Genomic DNA, 27,875 nt, shown 5'->3' with positions numbered 1-27,875 from the left:
ATTAAATAGATTATTATATAAGAAAACTTGTAATTTATAAAATGCATTCATCTTATTACTGTTTTTTAAAAAAAATTTATGAATATTATTAACTAGTAACTCAAATTCTTTAATATTATTATCTATGATTTTCTCTAATAATAATAAAGAAATAATTTGTACAGATTAATCATAATTTATTCGCACGAATAATTTGAACATTTAAAGAATTATATGATTAATTTCATAGGTTTTTTTTATCCATGTTTCGAAAATTCAAATTTTGAGGTTATGTATTACATATTTTCAATTATCTGAATTATGAATTAAATAAGGTTAGAGGAAAAAATAAATTGAAGAAAATTTTGTTTTTAAGAATCAAATTTTTTTTTTAATTGATACGAATCTATTCAATAAAAAATGCATTATATATTTTATATTACATATAAAAATAAACAAACGAAAATGATATAAAAAAATTAAAATTGCTACACAATCCATGCCTATTTTACTAAGTTCTTCAATTTATTGATATAAGCAATATTAAATTTATATTTGAAATATCATTTTATTAATCTATTATATTATTTTTTTTATCTCATTAATTTTATATAATCCTAATTAAACAGATTCATATTATTATCCTCCATATTATGAAGTTGAATTATATATTGCCCAACTTGAGAATTTTCTTCCTCGATACATTATCGATATAGTATTATATTATTCTTGTTTTTCTTAATGATTTTTCATTTTCTCTTCAACTTATCATTTTATCTTCCTACATCCATTCCATATATATAACATATCAAATATAATACACATACACATATATACAAAGAACAACGCGTAGGTAGTTATATTTTACGAACATCGAGAGAATGAGGCTCGATGGCGTTCAAACAATGACGTATATCTCCTTAAGAGCCGTTCATCGTGACACTGATCGCCAAGTTCAATATCGACTATTTCCATGCAAGCGCGCATGCGCGCAATGAGATCAAGAATCGCTTTGGGCGCAATTATAATTTATATACAGGATGGTTTCGAAATTGTAATAAAATTGATTTAAAAATAAGTCGAAAATATAAAATCAAATTTTTTCAAACTTTTGAAAAAACTCATATAAATTTGTGAGAAAATAAAATTTGAAAATTTATTGAATATAATTATACTTCGACATAATTTATTTCGTTTAGATATTAAATAATCTAATATTCAGAAAATTTATAAACTGCATGTAAAATCAACAATATCTATTAATTAATTAAGAAAGAATAGATGAAAAAAATTAATTGTTTGCATTATCATATTATACAGTAATAATATACGTATATATATAATGTCTCCAAAATCGTGATAAATCTAAAAAACGGATGATTCTTGATTTGAAAAATGAATTAAATTTTTTATACAGAACTTTATTTTCGAAAATTTCTATCTAATTAATTTTATTATATCAAAATATATTATAATAATTCATTCAAAATTTTATAAACTTTAAGAATCAATCATTTTTAGCAAGAAATGTTAATTAATTGAAAAAAGAAAATTCACAGAATGATTAAAATAGCAAATATATACCGAGTATCTTTAAAATCTTTGTTGAATCAAAAATTTTCAGAGATATTCTATATCAAGAATATTTCTCTATTTCAACATATTACACACTCGAATTTCTCACTATCATCGTGACCATACATCGCGACATGCATCAATATGCATATGTGTGCGTTTCTATAATATTAATTACGCAATTATGTACGAACTTAATCTCCATATCACGTAATCCATACAGGAGATACTGTTAATTATGTTACAGGTAATTTATGCGAGACAGTAGACATCTTATAAAATATACCAATGCGACATCGTAAAGAGTATCGGTTTAGTATGCTTACGGGCCATAAAACGTTTCACTGCTCTGGAAAATGAGTTGGTAATTAGGTTGTTGGTTAGGGCTCATGGTGAGTTACGTTTTTACCAGATGGAAATATATTGCGAAGCGTGAATGAAGGATATTGTCTCGCGTTGATACGGATCGTCAAGAATCGTTACTTAAACGAGATTTTTATGGGAATTTTAATGGGGATATTAATATGAAATTTTGTTCGATCAAATTATTATTTTTATTGAAAAGAAATTATTAAATATTTTAATGCGATTTTTGCGATTTTACATATAATATGTGAATTTTATTAGACATGAAAATCTTTGAAATTTAAAAAAATTTCGTTTTTTATACTCGAAACTTTTTATTATTTTTATGATTCAAAACTCTCAAAATTCAAAATGTTTATTTTTTCTTTTTTTTTTTTTAATTATCATTTTATCAAAATCTAAAATTTAGTAAATTTTGATTTCTGTGATTTTTTAAACTAGATTTGTAATGAACTTAGTAATAATAATCATTTGGCTTGCAGAAAGTTTATGAATTTTCGGATTAAAATTTGACGAATTTAAACATTAAATTTTGATTCATCTCTAAATTTTATAAATTAAAATTTCTTGAATTAATAAATAATTAATATAAAATTTCCAAAAAGATAATTTGAAATTATTGTGAATTAATATTAAAAATAATATGTAAATATTATCCTTAATATAATTTTTTTATTAATGAAAAAATTTATAATCAATTAATAAAAATGCAAATATTATAAAAAAAAAACTTAATATTGCTTTAACAAAGAGAAATTATAATAAAAAAATATCATAAAAAATATAATAATTTTAAATAAATAATTTTATTATATACATTTTTTTTATTTTTTATAAAATTATGGGATCAAAATGTAAATAACATAACAAAAAAATATTATATATTTAAATCTTTGGAATTTTTTTTCATGATCACATAATTGTTTATTTAAAAAAAAATTATTTATACATACGATCTAATAGTAATTAAAATAATATATTAAAATCTAAAAATGACTTATCATACTTTCTGTGTGATGTAAAAATATATATTATAATTTTGTTTTATTTTTCTTATCGTATTCGCATTGCATGATTCAATCTTATTTTTCGAATTAACATAACATATAATTTTTTTCATTTGTAATTTGATTTAAATTAGATTTCAGACTTTTTTGTTCTATTTTCTATTCACATTTCATTTTAATTTACTTTTCATTTGATTTGCCAGTAAGATACATAATTAAAATAACTTTTTGCAAACATAATGAAAAGTATACATATATTAAAATAACAGGTTAAAGGTCTTGCACTATTTTAATCCATTTCTGTGCACGCATAGACGTATATGATATGAGAATAATATCTTATTTCACGAACATGAAACTCGTCGACATTTAACTTTTTCTTAATCAGATTCATTATGAGAAAAATTTTTCTGATGATACAATGAAATATATAATTTTATAACAAAAAATTGAAAATTTACGAAAATTAATCTTTAATCGTTTCTGAATTACATTTTTAAAAAATTATTATTTATTATTATTAATTAGTAATTATTAATTAAAAAGTAGTAATTAGTATTTAGTAATTATAGAAATATATATTTCTATAATATATTTTTTTATATATTTTTATAGAATATATTTTTCTCTGATGTTTCTAAAGAATATAAATATATCATATATATAATAAATGTATTTATATAATAACAATATGATAATATTTAATTATATTATAATATATAAAATTAGCCATGTAATATATATATATATATGTTTTACTATAAACATTTATAAAAAGCTTTATAATTCTTGAAGGAAAATAAGATTAAAATATCACATAACAAGAAATACATAAAAAGTTAGAAATATTATATTAAAAATATAAAAAAGTTGAAAAACATAATAATAAAAACAAAACATAGTAAAATGCATAATGTTAAATTTATTTGTTGATATATTTATTGCATATTTCATTTATGTTGATATATTTTCTATATATTTTATTATAATAGTAAATTATATCATAAAGTTAGTTTCTTTATTTTATAAATAATATATATGATTTGTAGAAGATGTTAAACAAAATTACAATAAAATGAAAATATTTACAATATTTTTAAAATATTACAATATATATATCTATAATATTTACAACAATTTCGTATTTTGTTAATTTAATATTATGATAGTTGATTTATAATACTAATACTATGTGACTAATAATTATTATCCTAATAGTTATATATATATTTATTTTTTTTAATAATCTATTAATTTTATTTTTTTTTAAACATTCAAATTTTTATCTTTTTTTACAAATATAATAATATAGTTAAATTATACTTAAATTTAGCTAATATCAATAAATTTTGCACGCTTTTTTACATTATATTATTTTTTAATATAGGATCCGCTAACGAAGTTACAAAAAATTTTGGGACATTCTATATATTAAATAATTCCTACATCAAATATATCAATTTAATTAATTAATAATATTGCTTCAAGTATCAACATCAAATCAAAATCCCTAATCAACTCGTGCATTCTCCAAAAATAATTTCAAGTTATACATCTATATACAATATTTCTTCTTTCAATATTTTCAGTGATGATTTATATTTACACAGTATACTTGCACAATCTAACATACGATATACGAAAAACGATAAAAAGCATTTCGCATGTTGCACGCTCACGTCGTAGAATTCGGCAAACGACTTCAATGCACGAGAAAGAAGGAAGAAAAGAGAGAAAGAGAGGTCAAGGATCGGTCGATTCGCGTCAAACTAGTTTAACGAGACTTTGATGCGACTCCCACTTGCTCGTCGCGAGTTACGATTCATAAAATTCCCCGTGCCTCGCGTTTCTCGTCCAACGACCGAGGAAAGTTGTTGCTATAGGTCAAGGAGACGAGCCATAAAGGATCGACGGATTTTTAGGACAAAAATCGCCTTCTTGTTTGTGTAGACCCGTTATTCCTAGCAGTCCCTTATTTCAAACAGGGAGGAGAAAGTTACCCGCGAAATGGTTTATGGTTATTGCCGAGGGTATTTTCGGATAACACCATAAGGTGATTCGACGATAAATTGATCATCCCTTGGAGAAAAGTTTCACGAAATACTGGTTCGTGGTGGTTTTTTTCGAACATGAAATATGGCGGCTAAAAAGATATTGGGCTAATTCGCGATGAGGCAATTGCTGATTTCGTGATTTTGGCTTATGATGCTACGATGGTGAAACATTTTGTGATGATTTATAATACGATTTGAATAATTTTCGTTTATTTATTATTTACTAATATAATAATTTAAAATTTTAATAATTTAATAAAATTTTTTTGATTTTTAAATAATCTTGAATATTATGTATAATACGATTTTGAAAATGACAATCATTAAATAATTTTGAATGTCACATGACTTTGATAATCTTTTTAATTTTCAAATAAACTTGAGTATCAATGAAATGATCTTGATTTTTAATGATTTTAATAGAAACGAATAAATATCTTGAATATTTTATTCAAACAAAGTGAATTCCAATCAGATGAATAATTCTTCTTAATTTTTAATGAATGGTAATAATATAAGTTTCTTTGACTTTTGAATGATTTATATATGAAATATAATAACTGCTTTTTCAAATGAATTTCAATATTAATAATATGACTTTAGTAATCTTTAAATGAGCTTCGTAAAATTTTGAAATAATAATGTAAATATAAATTTTTATTTTCATAATGAATTATTTGTAATCTTTTAAGTTTCAAATGTTCATGAATATATTTCTCACAATTTCGAGATAAATTTTTTTATTTTCTCATTTAAAAAGTAATTATTTTGAATAATGATTGATTTCAATCTCATTCAATATATTATTTATAATTTAAGTTTTAAGAAAATTAAATTATAATATATAGCTAAAATATTATCAAAAATTTATTTTGATAAGAATTTCATTTGAAATAAGCAAAAAAACTCAAATGACGCGATATAGATAGATATAAATAGAATAATAGATAGAATAATAGATAGATAGAACAATAGATAGATATAATAGAATAAAATAAAAAAGTGAAATTAATGCCATTATTTTTTAATTTTTTTTAAAAAACATTAATTTTTTATATTACGTATACAAAAGTTAGAGTTTTTACAAAATATATTTTTGAAATATCGTAAAGATTTAAAAATTTTTATTTCTTATTTTTTAAGCATATTTTAATTTTATAATAAAAAAATTTTTTTAATTATTAATTATATTAATTATTTTTTTAATTATATTATCTATTATAATATTTTTTTATAATCATTATAAATTTATTAGTATTTTAAAATAAATATAAAAAATGGTCTTTCAATATAAATATAAATATAAGAAATTAAAAATATATAATATACAAAATGATAATTTTCTTTAATCTACTCTTTAATATAAATTTAAATTACATTTCATTATCCAATTACTTATTAATTATTTACTAAAGTTATATTAAAAAAAAATTATATTATTATAAATTATTTAATTGAAAAGAAAATTAATCAAAACATTTAATTAATGAATAATGAATAATAATAAGTTTTAAATAATTTGTGACAAATTAACGAATTTTTTAATGAAATTAAAATTTATCATTATAGAAATGAATTTGATTCATTAGTAACCATAATAAAAATAAGCCATAAATAAAAAAAAATTTTTTTCCTTTATTTCTTATTTCATTCTATTCTCGTAAACATTTCAATTCCAAAGAAAACCTTGCAAATCTTATATTTTACTTCCAACATTTATACAATATATTCATTCTATCTTCTTTTAAACTTTTATCATTTTACCTCTATATTCCTTTAATTAAACAAACCTCCTAAGTGCGTCCAGTTCGACTCGAGTCAGAAAACCAAAGAAAATTTCTCCTCTCTCTCCGTCATATTTTTCCTCCATTATACCAATACAGAGAATGGATAACGTGTGCTACAGGCGAGGATTACATAGAATCAACGAAAATTCGCAAGGGGTGGTGCGGCAGGAGATAGAACGCGCGTGCATATCCGATGAGAGAAACGCTTTCACGAAATGGTAAAATACGAAAATTGGCTGGCATTTCGGGAACGGAATTATTGAACGTACACGTATAGGAAAATCTTGTACTGATAGGATGAAATCTGTCGCAAGTATGTTTAATCGTTTACAGACAAATTTAAACATATATATTTCGAAAAAAGAAATGAAGAAAGATGAATTTTCAAGTAAACTCAAATCGAATTGAATAAGTCTATTTTAGAAATGAGCTAAACATTCAGATACACTGATTTCAAATTTGAAAAAATCAAATAGTTTTTAAAATATTTGAAAATATTATTTTATTTATTTATTTTTAATAGTTTTTTATTTCATATAAAAAAATATAAGATGTATTAATAAATTGACAAAGAAAAGAAAAACACATACAATATTCATCATTTATGAAATTTTATAATCCAAAAATACAAAATACAAAATGTTCTAAGATTTTTGAGTGAACATAGACATCAATGTGTTAAATCTTTTATATATAAAAATAAAAATACTTATGAATACTCTAAAATGAATACTTATAAAAATACTTATGAATACTTATAAAAATGAAAGAAATAAAGTTAAATAAAGTCAAATATTGGTTGACTATATTAAAAATTTAACTATTTTTTATTGTAAAAATTTTCTATTTATTTAAAATTAATCTTTGACTATCTTTGAAAGTAATTCTAGCATGTTGTAATGCTCATGTGTAATCTAATTTACACTAATAAATGGCTAAATATCTGTCTTATAAAATAATATTATCTTTCTATTATAATTTTTTATAAATATTATAATATATTTTTATGTTTATATTATTATTAAAAATTAAAATAAACTTAGACATATTTTATACAATATTTTTTAATTTGCTGTAAAAATTCAATAAAATATTTTTTTAACTCTCATAATTTCTTTTCGGTTAATATTAATGCTTAAAAATAATTAGTTCTAATATTATTCAACAATTATCTCCAATAACTATTATTTATACACATGTGTGTTTTATCATTTTTTGGTAAAATCCTTCCTACATATTATAATTGTTTATTCAAATGGATTTAATACTTACGAATAAATAAATACATAAATAAATAATTATTTTATATATTTTACTAATATATGATACTTATATATATATTTATTCATAATATATTATTTATAATATAGATTTAATCGATTCATTTTAACATCAAAGTATTTATAAGTAAATTTTCAAAACTGGTAAGTATTTTGAGATTCGAAATGTGTCTACAAAAACTTGTATGACATGTTATAAAAAAATTATAAATTCATTTCAGAAAAATATTAAAAAAATAAAATTTACATATAATTTAATGTGAAATACAATTATTATTTATAGATCATTCAGTTTATATTTTAAAATAGCTATATTTTAATAAATTGAAAATTATTTAGTAAATAATATTTAATTATTTATTTTTAAATAATAATTATTTTTAAAATATTAAAAATTTATTTCTTAAAATTTAATGAAATAAAATTTGATAAATTAAGGAATAAAATTTTAAAATTAAAAATAAATAAATTTATATGAATTATATAATTTAAAAAAAATATAAATATAAATTTATATAAATTTGAAATAATCATGAATCATATTTCTTTTACTTGTATTTTATTATTATTATTTATAATTGCATTAAGTTCAAAAATTTATTTATAATTCATTATTTAAATTGATTATATTTTAGTTTTGTTCATATATGACTTATTATTTAAATATTATATGAATTGATTCATAATGAATCAGTTGATTTATAATGAATTAACACTAAATAAATAAATAATTGAATTAAAGAAGAATATTTTGTTTCTTGTTCTTACTTAGAAATAAAACTTTGTTTAATTTTTTAATCTTAATTTTCATAAAAATTATTTATACGTATAATAAATAATTCTTATAAATATTACATAGTATATAGATGGAATAAATAGTAATGGATATTATATTCTTCAATTTTCTTTCATTATTCTTTACAAAATATTATTTAATAATTACAAACATTAGATAAAAATTCCAAATAAGATAATTCTCTTTTGCATACCAATTAAAATACAAAAGAAAATCATTTATATAATTATAATACAGAAATTTTTCTATGTAATTATAAATAAAAAAATTAATAGTAATTAAATATCAATAGTTGCAAAAATTAATAAAAAACTCATTTTCCAATTCATTTTGTAACATAACTTTCTCTTGTATATTCCTTAATTTACATATACTTAAAGTCATTAAAAAAAATGTATAAAAAAGTGAATAAATTTAGAATGATTTATTAATATTTTAAAATTAATTAAAATACAAATTTTTATATTGAATTTAAAATAAATATTTACAAATCATCTTCCAGTTTCAAGGATTTTTCAATATATTATCAAGATTATCACACTGAATAATGTTATAAAAGTTTTACTCGACAATTGTTATTTACTAAAAATTTATTTATTAACAAAAACAATTTAAGTTAGATTAGATATGGTTAAATTCTTGTTTATTAAAAAATTATGAATATGTATATATTATAACAATATAAACTATGGAAATTAAATAAATTTGATAGTAATTAATTTATGTTAATTTTAAAATAAATAAATTTTAAAATTCAAATTAAAATTAAAATTAAATAAAAAAATATTTAATTGTTAGTCAATTTAATGATTTGCATTAAATGATTGCAGATTTGGATTAATTTTTTTAACTCCATCAATTATCTGTAGCAATAAATCTGATTAAAATTAATTTATCTTATTTCAATTTATATTGTTTTTTTGTTAAAGAAATATTTTTGTTAATAATTTTTTAATGAACAGTAATTATTAAATAAAATATTGTTTAATAAAATCTTCACAATATTATTTAAACTAATAACCTTGACAATATTAAAAAAATTATCAAAATCGAAAAATAGTTTTTTATAAACAATTATCGGATTTGATTTAGATTTATTTGATTTGATTCAGATTTGATTAAGCTTTTATTGAACTTGATCCCATCACTAACGCCGGCCAATATTTCCGAAAACGTATTAGCCCCGTTTGTGTATATCGATTTTGACGGAATTCGCGCGGACACTCCCAAAATCGCGGGAATTGTTGCAGCGCGCTTTTATATTTACGAGCCACAGCTGTCCGATCTCGTCTACAATTTACTACGGCCACGTCCCGCACACCTGCGTTTTTTAAATTATCTAACGACGGTCTGGCTTCCTATTACCGTGTATGACAAGAGCTATTCAATTGTATTCGACGTGAGTGTCTGAAAATTATCCGATCCGTCGAATCGTTAAGTGTCTAATGCTATTGAAAGAATCGAATTGGGAAAGTCTGTTTTTGTGCTTTTGACAGCTCTAATCGCTATTTAATGGTTTGGTCGTTGATTGGTAAGATTGAAGCGATCAATCATTTTCTGTCAAAACCAATAGTGAAAATGGGAAATATAGCAAACAATTTTTAATACATGGAAATTTATCATTGTATAATATAAATATTGAATTAAAAGATTAATATTAAAAGATAAAAACAGATATAGAAGTATGAGGAAATTATTGAAATAAAGTATAGAAATGATAAATTTTGGAAAATTATATTATATTATATTATATTATATTAATTGTATAATTGTATATTCTGGATTTAATGTTTTGAATTTTATTTTGGTTTTTAAATTTTGAATTCTGAATTTAAGATATTGAATGTTTTAGATTATAAATTTTTAGTTTAATTTATAATTTTTTAGTTTCGGATAATATTTTGAGTAAGTTCCGGATTTTAGATTTCAAGTAAATATTCTGGATTCTGGATTCCTGGTTTTCTGTTTTGAATTTCTGGTTTTCTCTTTTGAATTTTGAATTCTATCATCGATTTCGAATTTTAAAATTTAAATTTTGGATTTTAAGTTCTGAATATCAGGTTTTAAATTATTGATTTTATATTTTTTATTTTTGAGTAATAACTTTGAATAATAGTCTTTAAGTTTCGGATTTTTAATAGATTTTAAATTTTGAAGTTTGCATTTTAAGTTTGCATTTTATTTGAGTTTTAAATTTTAAATGTTGAATACACTAAAATATCTCTTATTTCTTTTTATAATGATTTTATACTATAAAATTATAGAATATTATAATGAAGTTAATTATTTTTAACAAATAATAATTTTGTCATTTATATTATTTCTAATTTTTAAAAATTTTTTTATTTTTTAAAAAAAAATCAAAGTTTGTTTCAGATGGATTTTATATTAATAAAATTTGTTTCTCAATTTTTAAAAATACACTTATTTATATACTTTCTTTGTTTTATGATTGCAGATGAAGTAGATGTAATCGGTTATACGAGCAATCAATCGGACACCGATGATCACAGCAGCGTGCAAAGCAGCAGCGACAGTGGCGTCACAATGTCCACCTCCAGGCTGACCCTTTCCGAAATGATGGACAATCTTTAGGTATACAATATATCACTTATTTTTTATTTATTTGATCTAACTTTTTATTTATTTGATAACTTTTCAATATCTTGATTTCTTGCTTTAAAATAATCTCTAAAATGTCATTCAATTTTTAAAATTTCTTCTAGTAAATTTTATTGTATTCTAAGAAAACTATTAATAATTTTGAATATTTTTATCATTTTACAATTATAACTTTGAATACTTGAACTTTTATGCTTTACTACTAAAATTAAATAATATTTCTTAGTTTTCAATATGTTTCGAATAAATTATGAAACAGAAAATTTAAATATTAAAGAAATAAATAAATTTTTATCTAATTTATTATTTTAACTGATAATTTTTTATAATTGATAATAATAATTTAAAAAAAAAATTATATGTTTAAATGATTCAATATTTCAATAATGTTTCAATCTGTGTGTCAGAATCACAAAAAGATGTCATAATTATATTTATTTATATAAATAATTTTATAAAAATTTTCAACATTTATTTATTTTAATATAATTATATTAAAATACAAAAAATAAAAATGATTTTATTGCGATGAATACTGAAAAAAATATTAAAAAGCTATCATGATAGTATATTATATATTATATATTTCTTACGATGTTTTTAATATTTTGTTAATATTCTCATTTCTCATGTGCTTTAAAAATAAAATTATATTAATTTTACTGTGTCGAAAATGCATTTTATAAAAAGATTCATTTATTTAATTATTACAAAAGAAAATCATGTCTCGAAAAATATTGGGAAATCTTGATTTAGATATAAAGAATCTATAAAGCTAAAGAATGTTAACAGAGAATCAGAATATCTCTTGCAAAAAAAAAAAAGAGAGAAAAAAAAACAAAATAACATGAAACGAGTACATTAATCTTTTATTCGCATTCAAAAATAATTAAAATCGCCTCATTAAACTATTTTAAAAAATTATTTTACCAACATTTCGTCGCTCAAATTAAACACCTCAATCCATATTTCTTAAATATTCCACTCCATGCAAAAAAAACCTTGCACTGGTTTTTAAAACTATGTATTGGCCCGCATTCAGAACACGCTGTCAAGGGTTTAAATGCCCTTTCAACTCGTGTTTTTAGCACCAATTATATTCAGAATGCGGCTGGTAACAATGTGCCGGTAGCCAAACCGTTCCTCCTTTTTTCTTCTTTCTCTTTCTTTCTTTCCTCTTCTCTTCTCTTTTCTTCTCTCTTTCTCTCTCTTTGTTTCTCTCTGTCTCTATCTCTTTTTTCCTTTCTCACTTTTGTAGGCCGTATCAAAGTCACGTTCTAAATTTAATAGCGTTAAAAGCTCGAGTTGAAAGAGCATCCTTAACAACACCTTCTGAATACGAGCCATTTTGCAAACGCATATACAACGTGGATCGTAAATGTTCAAAAACTCTATTTTTACATTCTATTTTTCTCTGTTGATGGAAACGTTCGGATAATAATCGTGAACCGTTGATACACGATACGCTTTTTATGGATCTCGAAATGATTATGCTTCTATATGAATTACTTTGTATTCGAGGTTTTTAGTAATTTTATTGAATTGTTCAAAAATGTTTATTTTCTTATAGAAGTTTGAAAATGAATCATTAATATATTTTAATGATTGCTATTTATACAATTTTATTAATTTATTTTTAATTTAAATTAAAGTTCTATTTTTCTAATTTATTTTTTATATTTATTTTTTTTAAATATTTCTGACTTATTTGCAAAATGCTTGAAGCTTTGATAACTTTTAATATCATTTAAAGAACTAATTTTTATGAAAAATCATCAAATCATTTGATTATTCTATTTGTAAAAGTGTCTAAAATTATTATAAACTTGTAATATTTTGAATAATATATTGTACAGATAAATTTTGCAAAAATTTACATTTAACGAGAAAATACTCACACTATTGAAAAGTTAAAAAAAATTAAATATTCCAATATCCATTAAAAATAAATTATATTGTATATTTCTCAAATTAATTTTTAAAATTACATATGATAAATAATGAGAAATTTTAATAAATAACGAGATCCAATATTAATGTAATATTAACAATATAATAAAGAATCTGATTACCACTGTTTTTTTTTTTAATACTTTCTATGATAAAAATAAATATATTATATTATTTCATAGAATATTATTTTATAATAATTTCAACAAATATTTTTCATATTTAAAAAGAAATTATGCGATGATTTATAAATATTTAATCTTTTATTTTAATATGTAATAATTTAATTACTTCATATTTCTTTTTTTAGTTTTTAAAAGATTAAATAATTATTCGGTAATTGGATTATCTATTCTAGTAAATGAAAAATTTTTTGATTTCTTGAAGAAATTTGAATAGAAATTTAATTTTTTCTTTGATCATGTTAAATTAATATTTATATGATTTTCTTAGTATTTTTGTAGCAAATATTTTTTTCCTAAAACTAAAATTATTCAAAAAAAGATATCTTAAAGCTAATTAAAACGAGTAATGTATTTAATTTTAATTTTAATTTTATTTTAATTTTAACGAAAGAATAGGAATTATAAAGATTCTTTTTTAAAACTTATTTCAAATTTATTTTCTATAAAAGAATAAAATGCTTATAGTAATGCTTTAAACATTACTATTATAAATCTATAATAAATTAGAAATATTATTATAGTAAAATTAATCGAATTTTAATAAAATTAATAAATTAAAAGTTTATTTCAAAATTTTATATTTTTCTTATTTCAAATTAAGAAAAAATTATTATAAATAATATATAAATTTAAATTCTTTATATATAAATTTAAAATTAAAAATATATTTTTTTTAGATATCTTACAGTTAAATATCTATTATAATAAAAAGTGTGAACAGAATTTTTTAATATATTCACAATTGTCTCTATATTATTTTACAAAATTATCGAATTATTATTCATTTTATCTTAAATTTTATGCTATCTTGTCCAAAATATCTTCTTCAAAAATACTCTATATATTTAATTATAGCAATCATATTTTATTATCGAATATTAGTTACACAATCCTTAAAAAAAAGAATATTTTACACAAAAGGATACGAAAGATAAAAGATAAGAAAGAAAAAGTATAACACACGCGATAAAAAAAATAAAAAGAAAGATAATCAAAAGCAGAAGGAAAATTAACTGCTTCGAGTAAAAGAAAGTGGTGGGCTCGCGTTAACGCCTTTTTTCCCGTAGTGCGTTCATAATCATCATGATCATATCTTATGATAAAGAACCAGGTAAAAGAGTGAAAAGAGCGAGAGAAGTATGTATAATATTCGAGGCAATATGTCGAGCAGTGTAAAAATAAAAACAATATATTACATAGTGCCATAAAAAAATATGTTTCTTCGCAGAACATATTATCCCTTCTCGTGATATGGAAAAAAATATACATTAAAAAAAGTTTATTGCAGCTAAAATTTATAGCTTAACCTTTTCAACTTTATGTATAAGTACATACAACATTTTAATTAGTTATTAATAGATTATTAATAGATTGTGAATTTTTATATTAATATATTTATGTAAAATATGTATAAAAATATGTAATAAATAGATTTTTTGTAATAAAAAATGATTTATATAAAATATGTGAATATAATATATAAATCTAATATATAAATATATAAATATTTATAAATATAATATATAAATTTTTATATTAAAATTTTTACATTAATTTTTTGTATATTTTATATAAATGACTTTTTATTAAGAAAATTTATAGATTATTTGATAGATTTAATACTTATAATATATCATTCAATATATAATATTTTATTTTACATGTTTTACAATATTTTATTTAAAATGTTATTCGTAAATATTGAGCAAAGTATTATAAATGCCAAATATATAATAAACTGATTTTTTATAATGAAATATTCCAGCTAATTTAACATATAAATACTATACTATTCATAAAAAAAATATAAATATATAATTGAAAAAATAATACGATATATGAAATAATATACTTAAATAAAATAAATAGCTAACATATTTTAAATATTTTTTGTGATATAGAACAATCGAATTTTTTTGAAAATTTATTTTTTCAAATAAACAGTATCAACTAAATATGATAGAAAATTTGAAAAAAATTATATTATATAAATAATATTATATAAATATATGCATATGATATAATTACTAATATTTTTCAAATATTATGAAAGTTTAGACGCAATAAAATATTTCAAATAAGAAAAATATTTCAAAAATTATTAAATTTATTTAATAATTCTCATATTTAAACTTTTACTTCATTGAAATGACCATCTTTATTTTTGATTTTTAACATTTTATTTATAAATTTTTCTTTGCTTAAAGTAATTTTTAATATCAATTAACATTATTATAAGTTAATTTTATAATATTTACAAAAAATTCTTTATTGAAAAAATATTATTTTTAATAATTTCTTTCAAATTTTAATATATATAAACTTTTGAGTAATATATATATGCGTATATGTATGTATATATCTATATATATATGTATATATAATATATGAACATATTCTATAATTTGATATATCTTATATAATATAATTATATCTTATATAATATGAAATACATATATATATATTCTACATATTAATTGAATATTTGAGTGCATTTTAATCACATAAAAATCCACAATCTAACTATTAAATAAGTATTGGATATAGTAAGTATTGTATTGAATATATTTTTTTTTCGTAAAAAAAGTCGTTATAATATATATAATATATAAATTATTAATAAATTAATTAAAATTATATAATTTTTTTATAAAATCATGAAAAATAAATATTTATTATTAATTAATAAAATAAAATTTTTTTTTATTTATAAAAAAATGTAATTTTAGAAATCTTAAATGAAATTAGAATTTTCTTTCAATTATTTGTATATTATCAAAGTCTTTAAGATTTAAGAAAAAAAATTAAAAAAAAAGAAAATAATAAAATAAATACATAAACTTTAAAATGGAAGATTTCTACGAAATAGATGTATAAGACATAAATTTGTGTTTCCAAACTTCTTTTATTTTTTCTGATTACTTGTGTTTCGAAATGAAATTTGCAAACTTATTTTCTTAGATACTATTTAACGTGATGTAATATTATCATTTTTCTCTTTTTCTTAATATTTCTTTATTATTAACAAATTTTTTATGTTTGAAAAAATTATATTAGAAAGAGTATTAAAAAATTATTATAATTAGATGAAAAAATTAAAAATTGTCAATAATTTGTTTAAATTATTTAATCTTTATTATATATTATTCGATGATAAAACTATGAAAAAGTGATTCAATTATAATCAAACAAAATATTAAAAATTTTATTTTTCAAAATTTTTATTAATCTGTATAAGTTTATATAAAAAAAAAATATTTCATTTTATTAAAAATTATATTTTATTATATTAAAATTTCATTTTTATTCAAACTTCAAATAAATAATAATTTCCTGTATAGGAAACAAGATTTCTATAAAATTTCATTTAAAACATCAAAAATCTTATTTGTCAAAACAGAAACAAGAGTAAAATTTAAAAATTCAAAGCAGATTCAAAACTCATGTTCAATCTTTCTCACTAGTTTGACATATAATGTCAGCTTTCAGAATTTTTAGAAAAACTTTGACTGTGCTTACAAAAGCTCACGAAAGCTTGATTAAGAAATACAACTCCGTGAAAACATTTCTGAACGGCACATCCAACAAATATTTCAAGATAACGAGTTCCAAAAAAATCTTCAATATCATCATTCTTATGCAAGAATGGGATCAAGTTAAATATGTACGAATTTTTATCAGTTTAAATTTCCATGTTCTGAATCTAAATTTTTTGAATATTATTAAAAAAAAAATAATATTTCAATAATTATATTATATTTATACTATATTATTATATTACACTATGGTTCAAATCTATTCAATTTTACGTTGAATTTATAATAATTTTACAAATTGATATCGAACAAATATGATAGAATAAATACTAAAAATTTCGAAAAGATATATTCAATACATTAATTATATAATAAATAAAATAAAAAAAAAAAAACATTTCAAAAATAAAAATATTTGTATTAATTACTGTGTTTTATCGCTTGTTATTTAATATCATTATTAATTATGTTATTTAATTATGTTATTTAATATCATTCAATATCATTATTTAATATCTTTTAGGGATTTTTATTATTTTTATATTTTATTTAATAAATATTTTTATATATTTCGTTTTTATTTTCCAATATATTATACAAGTATATATTAAAGTATAATTTACAATATTCCTTCTTAATAAAATTTTTTCAAATAAAATAATAATACGAATAAAATTTAAATAAAGTTTAAATAATAAAAAAATCTTAACCGGTTATTCGCATAGATTCAAGTATATTTGAATATTATTTTTATTTTCCAAAATATTTATAAATCAAATCCAATCAAAATTCGAACTTATTTATTCGATTCTATCACTATTCTCATGAATTCAAAATGCAAAAGATTCAAAATAAAAATTTAAAAAATCCTCAATCCATACTTAAGAACAATTTCTTTCTATATTCCAATATATCTTCATTTCAAACAATCGTCAAGCATTTTCTCATCTCAAATCTCTTGCTTGAATACTTCGAAAACCGAAAAAAAAAACGAATATGAGAGAACACGTATTATTCTCGCGTATTATTTACCAAAAACCCATAGAATGTAAATCTCTCGCTTTTTTTCACGAACACAACGCGCTACAAAACTAGCACAGTACAGGTTTATCGTATAGAATAAAATAAAAAGAAAACGAAAAAAAAAAGAAAAAAAAAGCGTAGTGAAAAAGCAACACGGATCTTCGACAAACAAATTCTCACGTCCGTACCTTTGGGCTATTTGCAGACAAAGAGGTGGCGCGGTGGCGGCGGAAGAACGTGGAGGGGGAGCATTTGAAGGCGAGGAAGAGGAAGCGGCGGAGAAAGATTGTGCGAGGGATGCTGAACGAGAGGGACGCACGAGGGGCGAAGAAGAGGCAGGGGAGAAGAGAGGAGAGCAATCTGAGCGTACGAGGTATCCAGCTCGCGTACACGCATCTACGCACCATCCCTTTGGTCCATCTCGCGAAGGATCGCGGGACGCGCGCCGCGACATTCTTCGCCAAGGATGGGACGTTGAAGAGACAGCATCAGCGTGTACGCGTGTATATCTGTGACTAACTTGGATGGTGTTTGAAGAAGAAGGGATGAAACGGAAGAAATAGCGAGAAGAACGACTTCGAACAACCGGCCGAAGGTAGCAACGAAGATATGAGAGAAACGGAAGAAGAGGAAGCATGAATTGTGTGAAATCTTGGCGCAAACCTATCGACGTCAAACTATCGCGAAATAGGGTGGGGAGATTGACTTTGAACGAAACTACCTTTGTAATACGTAATAGAAGAGAAAAAGCGTTCCTCGTGAAGACGAGAATTGTGAGGAGGGAACGCGGGGAACGAGCTGCAAGCATCGTGTGTAAATTGTCAATCGAATATTGTACATATTTTTAAGGGAGACTAAATTTATCGAGTGGGAGAAACGGAAGATTGGAGGGATAAATGGAGGGAGTGAGAAGCGAATTCCCAGCGTTTCTTCCTCGATGGAAAGTGGAGTATCGTGAAGTATCGGTCGGTTCGTGTGGACGCGTCGATTTTTCCGGAAGAGATCGCCCTGATCGAGGAGCCACGATTGGAGGAAAGACGATCGATCGAACCACTCAGGATCTGATGGAGGCTCATCTTTCTCATGCCTCTGATCGATTGGCTCTGGATCGAAATTCGCGGAGAATCCTTAAGAACAAAGCTTGCGTTGATGCAAGAGCGTAACAGCCTCGTTGCCACTTCCACCACCATACCCGAGACCTTTTGTCGATTCTTCTTTTTCACAACGATAATCGACCCTCGTTTTGTGTCTTTCTCGTCTCGATTCGACGCGAGGTTCCCGCTGTTATGGGAATGAGGACGCGTTCGAATAACGGAAGACAAGCGTGAACTGCATGAAACCATGAGGATAGAGAGAGAAAGAAAGAATATTCGCCGCCTCTATTTTTTCGAGGATATATTATTTTGTCGCCGCCGATGTCCGCTTCGATGATCGCGGGCAATCGTCGATTTGATTTCTCGAGGTTATTGTGTTTCGTTTTTGACGATGACACAAAGAATGAAGGTGTCCGCTTCTTTGTTTCAAGCGTCGTGAAATAATTCATGGACAACTTTGCTCTTTTCGAGTGCGAAAAAGAGAGGAAGAAGTTTGTTAAGAATGAATATGTAAGAGAGCAATGTTTTCACGATTGTTTCACGACGATTCCTGATCGACTATCCTTCGATGATCTATCGAGGGGATCGTTATTGCGAACGCCTTCGGTGCATACCTCTGAGGAAGAAGAATCTTCATTTCCGCCACATTGTACAGGCTCCGTGATCGCGAATACGAGAAAAAAAAAAGAAAAAAAAAAACAGAAATAAAAACGGAGAAGAAATAAATTGAAAAGTAGAAAGTTCGTTTATGAAAGAAAGAAAGAAAGGAGAATGTTTATAAATTGCAAAAGTAAAGAGAAAAAGAAAGGTGGAGAAACAGCGACTAGAAAATAAAGGATGAAATGGTGTGAGAAGATATCAACGGGATTATTATCGTTAATTCCACCTTTCGACACAGATACAAGCGTATATACTCATAAAAGAGTAAGAGAAAGGGATGGGGAAATACATAGAGAGGGAGAAGAAAACTACATAGAAGGAAAGGGAACCAGAAACGAAATAGAAAAAAAGCGTACACACTTCTAAAGTAAGGACATGCATATGTATTACATACATACATACACACATATACAGACACGCACGCGCGCGCGCACACACACACACATACATAACATACATACACATGAGCACATATACATGCGCATATACAGAAAATTCTCACGAATAAAAAAGTAAAAAAAAAAAAAAGGAATTAAAAATAAACCAAAAAAAACAAAAAAAACAAAAAAAATGGAGTAAAAAACAAAGAAACACGTATACGTGAAATCGTAACGTAAAAATTCTTGTATTAATTAAGGGGGAAAAAAAAAGTAAGTCGCCTTGATGCTGGAGGCGGTTCGTGTAATCTTTATTACGTGATAAGTAAACGTTCAAACATCGTTGGACAACAACAACACACGCATTCAAAGAGTACAAATTCCTGTAAGTCCCTCGTTGGTTGTTCGAGGCTTGAACCGGCACCACCTGTTGTTGTTGCGCGATCACGATATTTCCATTGAGAAAACCAGGAGAATCGGCGTTTCTTAGGAGGTCAGGGAAGACAGTAAGGAAATAGAGCGAAGACAAAGGACGAAAATGAAAATAAGGGGGATTATCAGGTATTGGGAGAAGGGAACAATGTTTCTAGCGTGCGCGAAATATGATGGAAAAGGTGAAAGCTAATTAGAAAGAACATTGTAGTGGAGAGAAAGTTTGAAAGAAAAAGCTCGTACAAGGGTCCAAAGAGATCCGGAATAAGGGATCGATCGATAGTGGCGACTATCTTGTAACGAAGATCGCTTCGAAGGGAAGACTATCTCGAAGTTTTCACTTTGCGGTTCGAGTGGAACTTCGTTGGTGAGAGATAAAAGGAGGCTACGTCGAATCTAAGATATGATTAGCCCAATGGATGTGTCTTATTTGGCGCAATGGCAAAATTCTAAATCTGAGAAACTGTTTTTCAATGATCTGGCAAAAAAACTGGATTGTTAATTATTCGGTTTCGAAATTGTAAATGGAAAAGAATTTTTCGAGTCTCTTTTCGATAGATCCTAGATTTCGATGCACAGAGATTAATCCCTTAACTCGGATCGAAACAGTGAGGCAGCGAGTTGTTCGAGAGTCGAGTTTTCTGGCTAGGTTTACGCAGACCAGATAGACTGATTACCAAACGTAACGAGTGATCTCTGATTTAAAAACAAACGAAGAATAAAAAGAAAAAAAAATGAAAAAATAACGAAAAAAAGCAAAACGCAAAACGGTTTTAAAAACGGCGTTAGTTTGTAAGAAAATAAAAACGAGGAAAAAAAAATAATATGCGGTAACCTTTCGCGGGATAGGATCTCGGGACAGGGTAAGACGAACCGAATCTGGAGAACGCGTTTCAAGGTTTCACGGGATGATTGCGATTGGATTTCACCTGCGAAACGAACAATTGGATGATACTTCGATGAAAGTGATATAGCTCTAAAAGAACGAAATTTGAGAACTGGAAGACGAAGATTCGTGCCGATTAAATGTTGATGTTGATAGATTAAATGACAGTCAATATGACGGATAGAATGGTGTTTTCGAGGAGCTATCCTATGATATAAAGCAACGAATGATTTAGAAATAGAAGAAAGAAGGACGAAGTCTCGAATCCCATCAGGAAAGCGACCAAGCCGAATGAAATATTTTCAAGGCAAGCCGCGACTTTTTAATATTAAATGATACTCCCGTATAGTCGTTGTTGTATCAACAATCGACCTTATTCTATAGCTGAGACGCAATCATATTGGTTGTTGCAGAAGATTTATCCGCGGCCACGCGCTCGCGTGTGCGTGTATACACATCAAATATAAAACGATGGGACTCGAGATCGTTCGAGTGATTGGAGAAAAATTCTGGTAATCGACGATTTAAGATGAATCTGGAAAGTTCTTCGAAGATGTCTTTTTTTTTTTTTGAAGTAAATTCCTCTTCGTTCTGGCATTTTATAATATTTTATAGTGAAAAATAAAGCTTTCCATTTATATATAGGTATATCTTTTGAAATTTTCAAATTTTATAGACATATTTTAATCTCGAAAATTGCTTTGCTTTGATCGTTGATCGTGCATGCGCGAATCGCGATATTGTTGGAGCAACTAAACACGAAAAGACATATCTAATTGGTGGTTTGTAATTTTTGTAATTTTAATTTTATTTTCATTCCAATAGATAATATATTGGCTGTCGTTTGTAAAGTTTGTAAAAGTTTTTAAAAAATCAGAAATGAAGAGAAGTGAAAGGAAACTAAAACTAAACGCCGTTAATTTTCGACAGAGAACGATTGGATTATTTCCTAGATCGCTAGGAAACATGAATATACTAAGAGAAGAAGAAAAAGAAAAAAAAAGAGAAGAATAAAAGTTTGAAAGGGATAGAACGAGGGAACTACTAAGAACCACCATAAAGAGAAACATAAAAAGTAAAAAAAAAAAAAATATATATATATATAAAGAAAAGAAAAAAAAAATTAAAATAAGGTGAATTCCACAAAACGTCTACATAAAGTAACGTTAACCCTCTCACCGATCTTTTCCAAATCAGATCTCTCTTTTGAGAGTGAATAATAAATAAAACAAACGTAATTAACATTATATAAGTAAGAAGTGATTATTTTTATTAAGTGATTAACGATGAATGTCTCTTGAACGTGTAGATCATCGATGAACGTGAACCTTCGTGAAATTTATAATTCCTTTTTTCTTTTTTTTTTTATTTTCATTCTTTCCTTTTTCCATTCTCTTTTTCGACTCTTTTCCCATTTTCTTTCTCGCAAAAGTATTGCATATTTTCATGAATTTTTATTTTCGTTTCGCCATCTCCATCCAGTTGTTGTACGTTTCGCGTGTCGTAAAATATCTTTTACGAAAAAAAGCCACACACCACACAAGAAAAAATGAAAAAAAGAAAAAAAATAATTAATAAAAAAAAAACGATGAATCTTATCGTTTTTTTGGGTTCGTAGTACCTTGTAGCGAGATAAAGATGTATGTATTCTATATATTAAACAGGGACATACTCGCCCGATGTATTACGATTTAATTTTCAATATCGATGAAAATCAGGGGAAAACAAACAAACAAAAAAAAAGAAACGTTAATCAATACAAATAATTTTTTGATAATTAAACGTGGCGCTCGCGTGATTTTTCAATCATCCATTTTATAACATTATATGTTAATTCTTTATTTGACGATTCATAAAAATTTAAATTTATTATTTCTCTTTATCCAATCGCTTCGAAACGTCGAACGCCTCGCTATCAAATTAAATGAAAAATGAAAAATTCGATTGAACCAACAATCACCAGATTACGTTTCAGAAATATATCGGGCCAGTCTGTTCCCACGAAAATGTGATATTAAAATTAACACAAGAAAGGGGAAAGTACGGGAAGCAGAGAAACAGGGGAGGATAAACGAACATATATAGAAAAAAAGAGATAGGAATTGTGGAGGAGATTGAAGATTTTATAGTTAGGGATTGGAACGTGAAGGCGGGGGATTGTAAAAAGAAAGATCGATGCATGAACGCATATAGAAAGAAAACAAGCATGTATACGTGAAAAAAGGATGGAAAAAGATATGGGAGATCAAAGTTATGGGGGTATACCGTATATAGAGTAATTAGCATGGATGGTTTATCGCGATGACGATTTGGGCACAGATCACAACAGCAGCAATATGAATTGATGCAGTATTGAGCTGACAAAACGAATGACAAAAATAATGAAAAAGAAAAAAAAAAAGAAGAATAATAAAACTTGTTACTCCAGCCGCTAGAAATATATGTAAGATGTATCATTCAAACGACGGTATACAAAAAAAAAGCTGCGATTCCATTCTGAGCTCAAGAGTGTCGCGAATTTTATTCGATCATACGCCTCGGCCATCGTTTGAATTTCTCGCCAAATTTTGTGAAATTAAAAATCGTTCGTAAAAAAAAAAATGGTAATCGCATTTTACAATGTTTTAAAGTGAACGAAAGTGAACGAAAGATCGAACGAGTTATCGCCGAGGGATATACATATGATTTTTTCTCCCCCTATTACCCATCCTCTCCCTCTCCCCTAAAAAATAAAAAAAAAAGCAAATTGATCGCGAAACGCTTGAGCTCACTGTAAGTGTCACGCGGCTCTCAATCTAACGTTTAAGGAATCTTTAAGTAATACTTGATCGAATAAACTAAAAATAAAAATAAAAAAAAGATGATAAGGATGAAAAAATACAAATATGAAATAATAATGAAAAAAATGGGTGTTATTTTTAGATGTCTATTAGATTATCAGAACCAGAAAAACTAAAGGATAAAAAAATGCTTAAACATAAAAAAGGAATAAAAAAAAAAAGTGAAGAAAAACCTACTATTAATACTACTACTACTACTATTACTACTACTACTGCTGCTACTACTTCTACTACTATTACTACCGTACTTGTAATAAGGATTTAAAGAACATAGGAACTTAGTTGATGCGATTTCACAAATGATGCAACTTTTTGAGAAGAGAGTCCCTCTTTTTACGAATACCTGTGCAGGACGGTTATCGACCCGTCCAGAATCTCGTGGTTGTATATGCTTTCGATACATTCTTTTTGACCAATGTGCACAAAAGAAAATAGAAATAAAATAAAAGAAAAATAGAAGAAATACGAAAAAATTCTAAAAAAAAAAAAAAAAAATGAAAAAGGGAACACGAAACAAATTTTCATAAAAAGTATCATCGAGTGTGTTATAGTTAATCCTTTGTACTTTGTAAGCTGGACGTATCACGCAGTCCTGTGCAGGTGCAACTAAAATAATCGTGGGCGTGAAAGGGACGAAGACGACGAAGGGCGACGAACGTTTTTTCTTTCTTTTTTTTTTTTCTCCCTCCCAAAGAAAGCATTGTATCGTTGTCGTCTCCCTCCGTCGCGCTCAGGGACACCTTTTTCCTCGAGACATTTTGCCGCTTTCATTGTTTAGATGATTACTATTTAACGACAAAAAAAAGTAAAAAATGAGAAAAATCTGAAGAAACGACGATTATATTGTCGCTGAATGAATAATAATACGATGACAGGAGGAAACGAAAAAGGATGATCGATACCTTTTTAAAATAACTCAACACGTCGCCTTAACGTATGCGTTATTGCGAAGTGGGCTTTTTTTCAGAGAGAAAACAAAATACCAAAAAAATCTAAAATTAACGAAAGAAACAGATAATAAAAAACAACAAAAGACATTTCGAAAAAGAAGAAAAAAAAGTGAATAATAGGGAGAGAGAGAGAGAGAGAGAGAGAGAGAGAGAGAGAGAGAGAGAGAGAGCGTGAGTGTCATCTCCTATTGTTTTCGATTAAAGAGAATCATCGTTAATCCGATTGTAACTCGAGGATCGTCTATGCATTCGCGTAACGTCAATTTTTTTCCTCAAGTCGAACGATCAAACCCTTCAGTCTGATCTACTATCGGTTCCTCTCAGCTTGAAGTTTTCAAGATCGATCCACGGGCTGATCTTTTCTAACAAACGCGATCACTATAAATCAAAAGCGATTCGTCACCAGAACTAGCCTAGAAGGAAACTCGTATCCGAATATTGTAACGAGAGATGAAACAATTCCAGGATCCCGATACACTTGGATCCACTTTCGTTCAGCGACTTGACAACAAACTGACTACTCGGATAGTTGGAATTTCGAAGTCGAAGAAACTTCGAAGCTGACTAGAAACCGGTGGTCGGGCGAAGGCTAGCCGGAAACAGGGATAAAGGGTGATGCAGAATATAAACGGAGGCAGGGGAGATGGAAAACGAGGTGGAGGGTGAAAGCGTAGGTTCCACGGTGCCGACGTTGCAATCGCGCAATTGCCGCGTGGCGATACTCCTTCAGACGAAAAGTGCGGTCCTTTTCTCGGTCGTTGTTGAGCCACGTAAAGCTGCCACGGACAAAAAACGTCTCCCTGGCCAGGCAAGAAGGAGCGAAAGAGGGGTCGGAAGGGAGACGACGAGAGCAGCGTAGCCTAGGCAAGGACGATCCTCGAGAGGGGTGAGCACACGAGTGGGATTTTAACCGACGAAACGATTTGAACGGAGGGTTGGAGAAACGGGGATGACAGGTGTGCGGAAAGTGGAACGGAAGAGGATGTAACCCACGCGAGAAATCGACGAGAATTTTCGCGGAAAGGTGGAACGAGAGAGTGAGAGAGATATACATGTGACGCGTGCGTACACGTGAAAAGGAAAGGGAGAAGGGTTGAGAGGACAGCGCGAACACTGTTGATACCGAGGGAGTGAAAAAAAGGTCCTCGGGAAATGCCACATTCAGCTCTCTCGTCGCGACGAGCATTTAATCAACGGTAGAGGGGATGCTTAGTGGACTTAACCTTAGATAACTGAGGAAAAAAAAATGCGAGGGGAGAGAGGAGACAGAATCGTAGTGAGTATCGAAATTTTTTTTATAGTTTCGCGCAAACGATGACGATCAGGAGAAGATAGGAAAAAGAAACAATGAAAATGAGACGAAATAGTATATGGATAAAAATTGGGTGAAGATTAGAGAGCGCACGAAAGAAACATAATACGTTATGGCATGAGATATTCAGAGGAAAGGGAGAGAATACGGAAGAGGATGTAAGAGGTTTTGCTTCGTATTGCGATTATATCTAAATATCGCGAAAAATTATGTGCAAAAAAGAATGAAATTAAAAAAGAATATTAGAAGAACGGCAACAAAAAAAGGATAAATTGAAAGAGATAATAAATGGAGAAATTGTGTTAACAGAGATGGAGTGGTATAAGAAGAGAAAGAAAAAGAAAACGAGAGAGAAAGAGAGAGAGAGAGAGAGAGAGAGAGATGGGTGGAATGCAAAAAGAAAATTTAAAAAAAAACATGTTCTATCAATTTGTCAATATTGTCATGATTCAATAATGGTCGATTGGTATGCCTACGATTGAATCTCCATTTACCGGGTGGATGTATGCTGATTCAGTACGATTCTTATAATTATTATCATTATTATTCTTAATTAATTAATTGATTATCATTATCGATTATCATTAACAGTGCGAAAGTAGGAGTAATAAACCACAAAACAGATGAAAAACAGGAAACAAATGATAAAGCAAAAATCACAAAAAAAGAAAAAAAAGAAAGGCAACCACTTATATTATTGTACATATTTACTTGTAACTGCTATTCGTATTGTAGAGGTTTTGTTCTCTCAACAAATGATTTCCTCGATTCTGCAGGAACAAAAAAAAATGAATAAAATAAAATTTGTGTATTATTAAGATCTTGGAGTCTTTTTTTATCTTCCCGCATACTTACAATGATTACAAATAATATTTGCATATCATTGTATTATTGTATAATATTTATAACATTTACAAATTAATTAGATTCAAGTATATTATATTTTATATCTAACATATTTAAATTTTATTAAAAAATAAAGAATATGACAAGAAAATACTTGGAAAATAAAAATGCGTAGACATATTTCGTAAACACTATATTCTAAACATCATATATCTTAAATTAAAAATAAAATAAAATGAAAAAGTTTTAAATCTTTCGAGGAATAATTTAAATTTATCATTTTAAATTCAATACGAAGCACTTCTGTATTTAATACTG

General features: G+C 25.7%; 1 protein-coding gene across 12 annotated transcripts in view; it reads left to right on the top strand.

The window, feature by feature from the left end:
* Nucleotides 1–27,529, top strand: part of LOC108000770 (max dimerization protein 1) — a 410,762-nt gene extending 383,233 nt beyond the window's left edge. For all 12 annotated transcript variants that reach the window (XM_062085369.1, XM_062085364.1, XM_062085375.1 and 9 more), the window contains 2 exons: nucleotides 11,303–11,439; nucleotides 18,366–27,529. In XM_062085369.1, coding sequence (XP_061941353.1) covers nucleotides 11,303–11,439 — 137 coding nt within the window. In that variant the 3' untranslated portion in view covers nucleotides 18,366–27,529. The remainder of the gene's footprint in view (nucleotides 1–11,302; nucleotides 11,440–18,365) is intronic.
* The last annotated feature ends 346 nt before the right edge of the window (nucleotides 27,530–27,875 follow it).

Source organism: Apis cerana, linkage group LG15 (genome assembly GCF_029169275.1).
Source record: "Apis cerana isolate GH-2021 linkage group LG15, AcerK_1.0, whole genome shotgun sequence".
In the NCBI taxonomy this organism is placed as follows: domain Eukaryota; kingdom Metazoa; phylum Arthropoda; class Insecta; order Hymenoptera; family Apidae; genus Apis; species Apis cerana.
The sequence above is the reverse complement of the archived record's forward strand: the minus strand, read 5'-3'. Positions and strand labels throughout refer to the sequence as shown.